Source organism: Ostrea edulis, chromosome 5 (assembly GCF_947568905.1).
Source record: "Ostrea edulis chromosome 5, xbOstEdul1.1, whole genome shotgun sequence".
NCBI lineage: Eukaryota > Metazoa > Mollusca > Bivalvia > Ostreida > Ostreidae > Ostrea > Ostrea edulis.
Window position 1 is genome coordinate 40,255,064 of NC_079168.1, and position 13,918 is coordinate 40,268,981.

Consider the following 13,918-nt stretch of genomic DNA (forward strand, 5'->3'; position numbering starts at 1 on the left):
TCTTTTTTCGTTGGTTTCACTCCCTCATTGAATATATTAAGAAATGTTCCAATGTTTGAGTCAGCGGACTGTAGAGATAGGATTTCGTTCAATTTTAGAGACGGGAAAGTGTCATATTCTTCATTAATAAACTCACTAGGTGTATTTCTTTTCTGCAAGTCTGAACATTCTGAAGGTACTTTTGTAGAATCAGAGAACTTTTCCAGTATAACCTCTAAATCACTCTGCCTCAATGCGTCATTTGGATCATTCATCCGTGAAAGGGCGTCTGCATTTGCGTTATTCCGACCTGGTCTAAATTTCACATCAAAATTAAACATAGCCAATTTTGATAGCCAACGTTGTTCTGTTGCACTGAGTTTAGATGTTTGTAGGTGACACAGCGGATTGTTATCAGTAAACACAGTGAACTTTGATCCAATTAAGTAGTCCTTGAATTTTTCTGTAATTGCCCACGTTAACGCTAAAAGTTCTAGCTTCCGTGAACTGTAGTTTTGCATGTTTCTTTCATTTGGTCTTAGCGATCTGCTGGCGTAGGCAATCACATGTGGTTTTCCGTTGTTGAGTTGTGAGAGAACTGCTCCCAGACCACGCATACTGGCATCCGTCTCAAGAATGAAAGGGTTTTGGAAATTTGCGTACCCTAATATAGGAGAACACACCAGAAGTTCTTTCAGTTTACAAAATGCAGTGTCACACTTAGAATCCCATTTATTTCCAAATGGCTTCCTTGGATGAGGTGTAAACTGTTGGGATAACTTGTGCAATGGTGCTGCAATGTCACTAAATCCTTTAACAAAGCGTCTATAGTAACCCGTCAATCCAAGGAAAGATTTCAATTTTTTCACTGTTGACGGTTTTTCAAAATTCTGTACCGCACTGATTTTTTCAGGGTCAGTTTTAATTCCTTTGGAAGATATAACATGTCCAAGATAGCGAACTTCACTCTGGAAAAATTTACACTTCGACATTTTTAATTTTAATCCATGTTCACGTATTATTCTAAACACAGTTTCTAATCGTTTAACATGTTCTGGAATGTCCTCTGAATACACAATGATATCATCCAGAAATACTAATAATATGTTAAATATTTCATCCCTAAAGCAGTGCTGCATTAACCGCTGAAACGTAGCCGGCGCGTTGCATAAACCGAATGGCATACGAAGGTATTCATATAGGCCCATGGGTGTTGTAAATGCAGTTTTCTCAACATCATTCTCGTCTACAGCCACTTGATTATACCCACTGGTAAGATCCATAGTTGAAAAATATTTTGCACCACACAAAGCATCAAACGATTCCTCCAGTCTAGGTAATGGGTAAGCGTCACGTTGAGTTTTGCTGTTAAGCTTACGGTAGTCCACACACAACCGAAGCGAATTATCTTTCTTCCGTACCAAGACAATAGGTGATGCATATGGACTACTACTCTCCCTTATAATGCCATTGTTCAACAGTTTACGAATATGTGATTTCACCTCCTCGTACTGAGATGGCGCAATTCGTCTATAAGGTTGCACTATTGGTTGATTGTCCATTGTTCGTATACTATGCTTGATTGTAGTCGTATAGCCTATGTCATCATCGTTCTGTGAAAATACATCACGATTTCTGTAGAACAGGGATCGAATCTCGTTCATCTGAGCTGAATTCAAATTCAGTTTATCAATCTCAGAGGGAATTTGAAAATCACTCGGCACTTTGTTAGTTAATTTAGTTTCACTGCACATCAGTTCTTCTTGAATGTAAATTTCTTCAATGTTTCCATGCCTGGTAAATTCAATGTTAGAATGATTTTCAACTATCTCACCATGTACAAGAACTGCAACTCTTGCTCTGGGTGCTAGCCACACTTCGTCACTGCCAACGTTTGCTATGCGGAAACTCAAAAATCCCCGGTTCACTTTGGTTAAAGTACGAACGACAATAATATTTGACGACAAATGCTGATTAGATGATAAAGGTTCCACCATTGCTTCATATAATCTTGGTAGCTTTGGTCCTGTACCATTGATAACAGTCACTGATTTTCCAGGAATGCGAACTGGAGATTTAGCACAGACTTTCACATATCCTATGACATCATGTTTTACATTTCTGTTACACGCTTTGAATTGTTCCTTTAACTTGTTGTTCACTGAAATCTCTTCTACTTTTTCTGTGTAATCAGTGCCATGTTGTGTTTCCAATAGCTTTCTACAAAGTGAAATAGTGTTCATTCCTAAAATAGCCGGAATTTTCTCTTTGCGTTGTCGAGTTTCATAGTCAACAGAGTCCTTCACTATTAATACTCCAACTTGCTCTAATAGCTGACCCATGACCTCTATGTTGACCTCTACGTATCCAATGAATGGAATAGAAAATCCATTTGTAGCTTTCAGTGAAAACACAATGTCAGTATTCAGTTTGCTTGCTGCTTTTAAATGTTTTTGATAAAAAGATTCAGTCACTGTTGAAACTGATGAACCAGTATCTACTAAACAATTTACTTTAACACCGTTCATATTTACAAATGTAGTAGGACATTTACCGACTAATCGAGTGTTCATTCTCCAAGAGTCCGTTTGATTCCCTTCTATAACTGGACTTGGCATTACGAAGGGCTGTTGTTTTCCGGTGGAGCTTTTGTAGACTGACGTTTTGAATCTGCATTTGTAGACTCGGATTTTGATGGACAGTCAGCTATTTTGTGGCCCTGCTTCTTGCATCCAAAACATATCAGTGGTCGTTCATAATACCAGTCAGGTTCATACCTTTGCGTTGAATTAACTGCTTTTGTTAAACTGTCTATTTGTCGCGATTGTTTCTTCAACATTTCGGACAGTTCTTTGATTCTGCTTTCACTTCCGCTTTCCGATTGTTTTGTTGACATATCAAGTTTCGTTTCATTTGATTTCTCAATTTGTTTTTCACTTGAGTCTTTTACATCGGTGTTTTCGTCTTCCTCTGCCCAGAGTGTAGCCTCCTCACGAAGTTCGATAAATGTTATATCCGGCTGTGTCCGCAGAATACGCTTTAGATGTTTCCGTAGAAAGGTATCCCTGACGTTTCCTGAAAACTGGTCACGCATGGCTTTATCTTCATTCCTAAACACTGACGAATCCTTGCGCAATAACTTTTTCATGATATCCATAAGTGCGTATGAATATTGACGTAGAGTTTCACTTTCGCTCTGTTTTCTATCTAGAAATTTCTTTTGTAGTTTCATAGCATTTTCTTTATCCCCGAAAGCTTCTCTTAATACATTGATCATTTGCAACGGATTTTTTCTCACATTTCCATCCAGGAACTTGATTTCGTCTCTCGCATTTCCAGATAGGTGTTGGTAGATTAGATCCGCGCCCTCTTCTGTCGTTGTTCCGCGTGCTGCGTAATGGACATCCTCTATCCAGTCCTCGATGTCCATGTTGTAACCGTTAAATTTGGGAAGTGTTCGATCTCGTTGTACATACACTGTTTTCGCTTCAGTATTTTCCCAGCCCATTTCACTGATTTTATTCTGCAATGCGGTAACCTCTTTTTGTAATGACTTCACGGTCGGGTGAGCCGCCATTGTCGTTGTCGGGTAGGTGTGAAATCCAGCACAAAGTACTCACGGCGTCCACGATATTAATATGTAGAGAGATCTACCCATGAATTCCGCCATCCGTTGTTACCACAAGCCATTGCCTTACAAAGTTGATGCGGGATAACCGGCGACGCCAAATATAACCAAGCGACGTAGGTTTTATTAAATTTATTAACAACTAAAGGCAATGGCAGATCTGAAATTAACAAATCACACACCACATTACATATGCAACAAAATATACAATTACATAAATTCATATTCGTATTTCCCTTTAAAGAAGTCAAAATATTCCAATGAAATGTATATGATCGACTTTATTACTTTACTTCAAAAAGTAACAAAATTTATAGTCCTTGATCAAAAAAACGGTCATTTCATAGTAGAGAAATATACTGATAAAAAACTAGTTCAACGTACATAATTATCAATCAGTTAATAATAAACATTTCAAATATATACCTTAAGGTGTGGCACAACGGGCAGCTACATGTATAGGTCTACTCCCTCGAAAACAAATTTCCCGCACTGATGAAAAAGCCCGCGAAACTTATTTATAGAAGAAAAAGTTATTAAACTGGTTTTAGCTAGAGTGAGTGAATTCCTACAAACAACCTGGTCAATAGAATGTTGTGAATAGATTTCATTCAATTAATATAGCAGAGCTTAGTATTGAAAAATGTAGAAAATTCAATTAGATATAAAGATCACCCTGCCACATAAAGGTTATTTATATGATTGTCTAAAGATTCATATTAAGGTTATTTATATGATTGTCTAAAGATTCATATTAAGGTTATGGAAATAACGGAAAGGAAACAGGTTTTTATCTTTTCCAAAATTGAATTATCAGTGGGAAAAGGATGGTCTCTTCAATCCACAAAGAAGACATAATGATTGAAAACAGTTGCTATGCTCTAAATATCTGCATGAATGTACATGTATTAGTGTGAGATAGTATAAACTGTATTGCTAATTCATCATTTCAGTTCTCCGTATGGTGTACCAAGAAGATCTGCTGGAAGAGGAAAAAATAGAAATGGTACCTTGTATTTCCTACTACCTATTGTTCTTGGTGTTATTTTTAAAATTTTCATAATATTCTATATATCTTTTGCAATGATTATAAATATACATGTAACTCGACATTCACATAGCTGTACATGAGTTTTGTTTTTGGTGATAGGGGATAACTATGCAGTGATGCAGAGATTGGGTATCCCTGTTACAGATTCTGACAGTCCGCAGTGGCATAAAGTGGTTGTAAGATGATTCTTATTAACATCATTCTGTATTTCATATTGAACACTTTATTATGTTGTGTTGATAATTAGATGACAAATCAATGGAATTTTATGAAATTATCCAAATAAAAAAAAGATGCATAAATAAATGAAATATAAAAAATCATATTTGTTTACTGTAAAAGAGATTCAGTTTAGTAATCATGGTTGTAATGGAATTAGCCTTTATCAATTTTAAGTTTACGTTTGGTTTATTTTCCTACTGCAGATACCGTTTGGCAGAAAAGGTGGAAAAGATTTTATACTTAAGTCACTGAGAGATAGACTAAACACACCGTTCAATCCTGTCAATGTAAGTACATGTAAATAAACTTTGTGATCAGCGTGGACTTCCTCTAGTATTCTTGTGATGAATCATACTAAACAGAGCAAAACTGAGTCTCCTTATTTAGAGTCTGCATATTTATACTGGATACTGTAGAGTCTGTATATTACGTGAATACCAGGTACTTCATTGGGTTGAAAATATCAATCTACCTCAGTGCAGGAGAGTGTAAGACTGTAATGGATTTACACAGAAGGACCGATATCTACAATCATGTATTTATGTCTCCCCTGTTCCAGTGGGAGACATATTGTTTTAGTTCTTTCTGTCCGTCCGTCTGTCTGTCACAAAATCCTCCTATATGGCTTATCGGACAGACTTGAAACTGAACAATTATTTTCCTAAAGTTGTAGTGGATCTAAGAGTGGTGGAGGATGTTAAAATAGCTTGTGAACACTTCTCCTTTTATGGCTTATCCTATAGTCTTGTGACTTTGTGCAATACTTCAGGGTCATTTGTAGATGTGCATATTGTTGGGACAGGAGGATCCAATTGTTGTCCTTAAAGTTGTAGTGGATCTAAGAGGGATGGAGGTTGTAAAATAGTTTGTGAACACTTCTATATCTTATGGCTTATCAGAATTCATAATGTCTATGTTCCTGTCCATGCTTTCTCCTCCATACCATGCAGTACATTAAGAGGAGGTTTCATTTGATGCACTTCCAATTTGGGGAGCTGGGGAGACATTTGTTTTTCATTAAACAATCTCTAGTTTAATCAGTGATCAATGCAGGAGAATGTATGATTGTGATGGCTTTACACAAGGACCTACATCTACATGGGTCTATTTGTTTTCCATCTCCAGAACTGGTCCAGGATATTGCCAGTATGTCGCCAGTCTCTACTTGCTCTTTGAGAAGTAGACAATAGAGATCTACTGGAGATCTCTGAACTGCAAACGAGCAAATTATGATTACTCGTGTACCTCCCTACCCGACCAAACAAATACATCACATGTATTTTGATTAATGATAAATGCATCAAAATGAGACTTTATCTTGAGAGAGGTTCTTCACACTAATCAGCACAGATATGAATTATACACATATAGTAAGTAATCTACAGTATGTACAATATAGGTGCATGTAGTGCAATTTATTTTTTCTTTTATCTAGTTTCACTTTGAACAAGAAAAAGCCATATTTTTTGTGCAAGAGAAACAGGAGGCCATGGCAATAAGAAGTCAGGATAAGAAAATTCAATTACCGAACGGATTCAAGGTAATGTTTATAATCCTCATCTCTCCCAGGTTTGAAATATTTGTACCATAAATACTGAAATGTATCAATCTTGTAGAAATTTAAAATTTTGTCAAATGGTATAGCATGTGCAGTGATGTCTTCCATTATTGAAATCTCTTGGGAATCCGGGTTAGAATATGTCCTCGGTACCACTTGCTTGTCGTAAGAGGTGACTAAATGTGGTGGTCCTTCGGATGAAACTGCAAAAAATTGAGGCCCCATGTCACAGCAGGTGTGGCACGATAAAGATCCCTCCCTGCTCAAAGGTCGTAAGCGCCAAGCATAGACCTAAATTTTGCAGCCCTTCACCGGCAATGGTGATGTCTCCATATGAGCAAAAAATTATTGATAGGGATGTTAAACAATATACAATAAATTATTGAATTCATTGAACAGGAATTTTTTTGTTTCTCGTCCCCTTCCAGCAAAGCGGATGGGAACTACTAGTTTGCTCCCTGTCCTTCCTTCTGTCTGTCACAACTTGTCTGTCTGTATCAATTTGTCTGTCTGTCTGTCACAACTTGTCTGTCAGTCCGTCCGTCTGTCACAACTTGTCTGTCGGTCCGTCCGTCTGTCACAACTTGTCTGTCTGTCTGTCGCAACATACTCAGTTTTCTAAACATTATTTTAATCTTACTTTGATGTACATGTAGGAAGCTGAAATTTGGTCTGTGAGTTGCTAATGGCTGTTAACTTTACAGATTGAGTTGACTGATTTTTACGAGATTTGTTGTACTCAGTACTGAGTGTCGTATTCTGGACTTTTCTCTACTGCAATCCATTAATTTAGGAATCTAAGATTTGATATGTGGTCATCTAATATCAGAATAGATACAGATCAAGTGTCACTTTTGTCACAAAAATTATTCCAACAGAAATTGTAATACCGTAGACCAGTACAGATGGTAAGGTTAGTCATAAAATGTTCAAGTTTTGCTAGCCGTACAGCTCTTGTGTCCGCACACTAAAGCAGCCTTGTAAGACAATAAACACTACCATAAATTCCTTGTGTGTTTTAGTTGTAAATATTACATTTAGTTGCAAAAATGGAAGACAATGTAACTAGGGCGGTGACAGTAGTTTTACTGACATTTGCTCTTAAAAAAAGGAGGAAGAAAATAAACAGATGCGTTTTGACTTGTCAGTTGATATGCAGTAACATGGTGCACATCATGCACTTTTACAGGAGTTAATACTCGAAGACCCTAATGCGTATTGAATTATTCCCTGCTTCCTGCTTGTGATATTTCTCACTGGAAATATGGCAGAGCTTTCCTTCTCCTCCCACAAACATGCGATTTTCTCCACTGCTTCATTACTCAGTACATGTAAATACCATACGGACACTCAAATTTACCCAGGTGTGGAGTTTGATAAAAATAGGTTGACACTTGGGTGAATGGTTTTTATTTGCTAAGGAGAAAAGGTCAGTTCGATTTTGTATTAAGAAACAGAGCAGTGCTGACTTGTAAGGCTCGACAAAAAGTGTATTAATGGGGTACTCATGGTAAGGCTAGATCTTAAGTTGACTGAACTATTTTAATTAAAGTTTTCCAGACTTTGTTTTATACTATGCATTAATTTAGGAAACTGAAATTTGATATAAATGTGATATGCTAATGTTTACAGAACAAGTTGAAGTTCCATTAAAGTTGATTGTTTTTACAACCTTTATTGTACTTTGGGTTGAATGTAGTTTTCCAGAACTGAGGAGACTGTAATTTGATATTTCAGCATTTAATGTTTAGATACAGAATAATTTTTGCTTTCGTTACTCTTGATCAATGTTAAGACTTTTATGGTTGACTGAATCCCTTTAATTCTTGTACTCTGACTATTTCTGTGAATTTTTTGTTTATTGTGTGAAATCCATATTCATATAGGTAATTTACATTAGATTATTCATGCAGAATATTATGTGAACAACATAACTTGGGGCTGTTAGGGGACACGTATTGCTTGCAGAATGCTTGATGAATTTGAGAGGGGCATAAAATCACATGCTCAAGGGGGTAATGGCTTTAATTGAAGGAATGAAGGGCATTTGTCCACAAGTTTAATAGATCAGAGATTTTCCTCTGCTTCATGTAGGGCAAAAATTCAGCCCCATTCCCAAATTCTATTTTCCCTTAAATAATAATAATAATAATATCCTTTATTTATACAGGATTGCACAATTAGTTGTATAACCTAGTTTACATTGTGGTCCTTCAAAAAGTTGTTGATTTTTCCCAAATTAGTATTTTATTTTTTCTCTGTAGTCCACAGATTTTTAAAGACCACAAACATAGCAGAAATTTGTACCTGATGGGGGGGGGGGGGGGGGGGGGGGGGGGGGGGGGGGGATATGTGTACAGTACTTGAATATTGTCATTCTATTGACAATATGGATTTCCTAAGTTTTAATTAAACATTATAAAATTCCCAATCGGAAAGGCCTGCAATACATTTCCAAATTGCTTTGGAAAAGCCTTGTAAACATATATGCACCAAAGAAATTATTATGTTTTGAGAAGAATATGAAATTTGATTACTATGAAACCAGTATATGAAGTACAGGTGAATGTATTTCTGCAGTAGAATTCCCCAGACCATGGCTATGTGGAACCTGTATATTGCATGCACGGAAATGATGTTCCTTCTATCTTTTCAGATGATTTTGATTGTGAAACCCTGCTCTCCACCAGTAACAGAGATCAACAGTGAAGCACTAGAGAAACTGAAAGTATGTAACATATCAACATTGAAGAATGATAGAAACTGAAAGTAATAAAGATCAACAATGATGTAATAGAGAAGCTGATAGTAGAAAGTAAAGTGGAATCAATTGTTTATCAGAAATATTACAAAATAAATATTGTCTTTAACACAAATCAAGCATAATGATGTAATCACAGAAAATGTTTGTCTACAGGTTTGTATGAGTTCAAGATACGACCCATCAACAAAATCGCTCAACCTCAGTTGTTTGGCCAAGGACCAGGGTAAGTTATGAAAAAGTGACTAAAATTAATGGAGATCTGTGTGTGTTAGAATTTACTGCTCTATTAAGGTGGGTCCTTAGTCCTGGATTTTTGGGGTTTAGGTAGCATTTTTTTGTTTGGAATCAATAGATTAACATTCAGAGTAATGAGAAAAGGCAAATTAGTTAAGGATTTCCAGATTTATTTTCATTACAGACACTACTGAAGTAATGTACCCCTATGTAGATTTTTATGAAATTCATTGGAAACAGTTATCTGTTGTTGTTTTAAAATAAAAACAACAACAAAAATTTTAAATTGCATTTATTTATCAGGAAACATGTCAATAACTAAAACACATGTCATTTTCAATATGTTCATCAAGTTTTAGTATAATAAGTGCAAAATTATTGAATTAGCCTTATTCTCCAAAATGTTAAAAAACAAACAAATATGGACACAATTTCCTTATAGCATGGTTTACATATCATTTTTTCTGTTTATATTAGTAGATGTACATCTGTTATAGTTATTTATGGAAAAAAATCCATACCTTTCCTTAATGATTTCAAATCTATAGCTTCCAGAGTATGTATACCCCCATAAAAACCCTAAGTCTGGCACCATACAACTGAACTATTCAAAACCACTCATGGATTAAAATTTTATGTAATTTCATGAAAAGACACAGATAATAATTCCTTATCACCTTGGTAAAATGTTTGTGAAAAATATAGGAAATCTATTGCATAATGGACTTGATAAATAATTTAATGAAAACAGAGTTATTGTCCTTGGATTCAATATTTTGCAACGCATCATTGACTATTCAAATATAACTAAGACTTTTGAAATATTTTATGGCTAACAAGATCTTTTACAATAACTATTGAAAAAGACTCCAACAAAATTTATGATCCAGTCATTAAATTATTGACTTTGCACAATCTTATGACGTCACAGGAGTGTGGAACTACGTTAATTTAAAATAATTGGTTGACAGTATAACTTTTGTGTTAAAGAGATATAATGCTGTATGTCAATGAGATAAGTATTTTTTTTTACCATTTGTAGCATTGATGGCAGAGAATTTGTTTATGGCACTGAGCCGAAGAAGTGTAATGACCAGTGTCATCAAAATCATAGACGAAAACATTCCTGAGGTAGGATTTGTACATTTCTCATTTATGTAATTAGAATTTAAGTGAATTTCCTAATCGCCCCTGTCTGTAGTTAAGATATGATATGAACTTGGGTCTATTCATCTATCTGTCTGTAACACCTTGGCTTTTGGAAGATATCTCAAGTATCACTTGAATTTTAGCAATTGAACTTCCCATGAAAATTATCCATAAAAATGACTGTTACTGGGTTGTTTTTTTTTTTTATTTAAGTGAGCTTTCCTGATCAAAATTTCACCCGTTAGGGGTGTTAACTTTTCACATATTTAACTTTTTATCAGAAACTGCTCTGCCAATTTCAATCAAACTTGGCACAAAAATTCTTGGGTGAAGGGGATTCAAGTTTGTTCAAATGAAGGGTCACACCCTCTTCAACTTTCTCTTTGATGATAAGTTTTGTATTTTCATTAGACCTGAGGTTGTCTGTCCTTAAACCAGTACTCACTGCATATTGATCTGTCAATGAAATTAGAAATCCATGTTGACACTTTGATACTTCATGTTTTACATATCAGTATAAGCTTTCATAGATATGAATTAACATTCCCATTTGTCTCACCTTATATCTGTACAAATTGTAGAGCAAAGATGATCCCATACATGTAAAGCCCTTTCATTTGTGAAGTTTTATTTTTTTTTACAGCTAGAAGAACTAGATGTCAGTGACAACAGGCTGATATCACTGGAGACAATGAGGGAGTTACCCACAAAGGCTCTCAATGTTAAAAAATTAAACTTGGGGAAGAACAAGGTATAAAGTTCTCAAGTCTAATACTAAAAAATTAAACCTTGGCAAGAACAAGGCCAGTTCTCAAGTCTAATGTTAAAAAATTAAACCTGGGAAAGAAAGTGTATTGTTAAAAAATTAAACCTGGGAAGAACAAGGTATAAAGTTCTCAAGTCTAATAATAATAATAATAAAAATACACTTATATAGCGCCTTATCTAAAAATACTCTAAAGCGCTGTACAACATACTAAAATTTACAATTGATAATTAAAAGAAAAACCATAGAATACACAACGAATAATCCTTACACATAAAAGCATGAATGCAACATTATGTCATAATGGATAAAAAGTACAAATCAAGACAATTTAAAATATAAAATATGATGCAAGCATACAACGTCCTAAATATATGAAAAACAAACAAGTAAAACTACTCAAAGGAATCTAAAACACAAATGTGCCCAAAGTTCATTAAATTTAACAGTACATGGCTATTTAATGGTTATAGGATTGACAGAAAAGATGAGTTTTTAACAGACGTTTAAAACATTCAAGATTTTTGGCGTTTCTGAGCTGGCTAGGCAGATTGTTCCAGAGTGTGGATGCAGCCTTGTCGAATCTGCGTTCACCGTAGGTCTTAGTTCTGACTGATGGTACAGTTAATAGATTTGCGGTTTCTGAACGCAGGGCTCTTGTCGGGTTGTTAAAGAATTAAACCTGGGAAAAAACAAGGTATAAAGTTCTGAAGTCTAATGTTAAAAAATTAAACCTGGGGAAAAAACAAGGTCAGTTCTCAAGTCCAATGTTAAAAAATTAAACCTGGGAAAGAACAAGGTCAGTTCTCAAGTCTAATGACAAACTTGTTTTATTCTGAAAATGGTCTATTGAAATTGCATGACCTGCATCATCAAAATATCATTTTTCATGCTTACTTTTTAGTTGTCTCATATTGATGAACTGCGAAAGCTACAAGATTGGAAGCTTGAACATCTGATACTAGAAGGAAACGACCTTTGTGATAAGTTCAAAGATCAAACATCCTACGTTAGGTAATGATGGTTGACCAAGTTCAGTACCCGGGGAGGACTGAGGCTGATTGTGTAGAGGATGAAGTTTCTAATCTCTCATATTGTCAGCAAACTGTCTTTACTGGGAGTTCTCCACAAGTCCAAGAACTTGATTGTGCATTGTGTGGGAGAAAAGATTACAGGGTGGAAGAAAAAAATTGCTTGATGTCTATTTAGTTTGTTGCAATGTCTTGAATCAGAATTACATGTAGGCTTGCCATATACTGACCATCAACCAAGTAGAAGTGATATTAAGAGAAATGAAGAAAACTGTGAAACTCTGTCATTTGATATATATACATAAAAAGAATATAATGGATTTCCTAATCCACAAAATTCTATTTATATTTAATATGATTTAAATGATACATGTATTTACATTGTGCTGTGTTTCATGTTAGTGACCCAATCCCTTATTGATGAAAAAGTTTGTAGTTTAGAATCTATGTAGCATTATTGATATTGATACTGCACCTTTGGCTAGTGTTAAGGAAGGACAGATGATATGGATTTATTGTGTGATGATGGTGATGTCTCTGTATATCCAGTGAACCTGCTGTTGATAAGTAGCAGAGTTTTTGCCACATCAGACAGAATTCTGTCTCCAACATCTGATGGAAAGTGACGCGGCTTGTTCCCAATGACGGGTACGATCCCCCCCATCAAGGGGGGACTACCTAAAACAGGGGCAACTGGCGCTTTCACAAGTGAGGAGATCTGGAGATAAAATGTTGTTCTCTGCTTGAAAGTGTTGTCATGTTCCATTATATAGCTGTTGTGAAAGTTTTTTGGAAAGAATTTAAAATGTGGAAACAAAAAAACAACATCAACAAAAAAAAAAAGAAAAAGGAATTATTTCACCTTCTTAAAAGACAATGTGCAAAGCATTGTTTTTTGCATGTTTTAACACAACATTTAACTTGTTAAAAAATTTGTGAAATTTTAAAAGAGGTTGATAATTGAACTCATCCAAAACAACAAAACAATTATCACTCCACTCAGATCAGATGTCGGAACATTTATGTGATAAGGCTGTTGCCAGGAAGAGAGGAGGCATCATTCATTAAATCATCACACAACTTTCTGAACATCCATTACATGATAAGTGTTTACTGATCAGCCATATTTCTGAACATCTATGACGTGAAGTTTACTGATCACACAACTTTCTGAACATCCATGACGTGACAAGTGTTTACTGTTGCATTGACATTCATAGATTTTTCTTTTATGGAAGTTTCTCACTATAGTTATACGTTTTAAAAGATAAGGCAGTGTACAGTGAAAATTAAAAGTAAGATCATGTCCAGTCACAGAAAGAGATTTTGTTTTGTCACTTTATCTATGCACAATCAAAAGATGTCTAATGACAGATGGTTTTGTAACGTGGGACAAAAAGAAAGAAAAAGGATTTTGTAACAACATTTGAAATAGTTTCTCTTGGTCGATCATTGTGTGGCAAGTCTTGTGATCAAATTAAAATCGATACAGAATTGCTTATCAATTTTTGATATACATGTACTTCTTTTCTTATG

General features: G+C 35.2%; 1 protein-coding gene across 1 annotated transcript in view; it reads left to right on the top strand.

Annotated features, from left to right (window-relative positions):
* The window catches only part of LOC125650320 (nuclear RNA export factor 1-like), a 30,556-nt gene that overhangs the window by 7,241 nt on the left and 9,397 nt on the right, over positions 1-13,918 (top strand). The window contains exons 4-12 of the mRNA XM_048878503.2: positions 4,561-4,613; positions 4,758-4,834; positions 5,084-5,167; positions 6,316-6,420; positions 9,095-9,166; positions 9,356-9,425; positions 10,479-10,567; positions 11,229-11,336; positions 12,256-12,365. Coding sequence (XP_048734460.1) covers positions 4,561-4,613; positions 4,758-4,834; positions 5,084-5,167; positions 6,316-6,420; positions 9,095-9,166; positions 9,356-9,425; positions 10,479-10,567; positions 11,229-11,336; positions 12,256-12,365 — 768 coding nt within the window. The remainder of the gene's footprint in view (positions 1-4,560; positions 4,614-4,757; positions 4,835-5,083; positions 5,168-6,315; positions 6,421-9,094; positions 9,167-9,355; positions 9,426-10,478; positions 10,568-11,228; positions 11,337-12,255; positions 12,366-13,918) is intronic.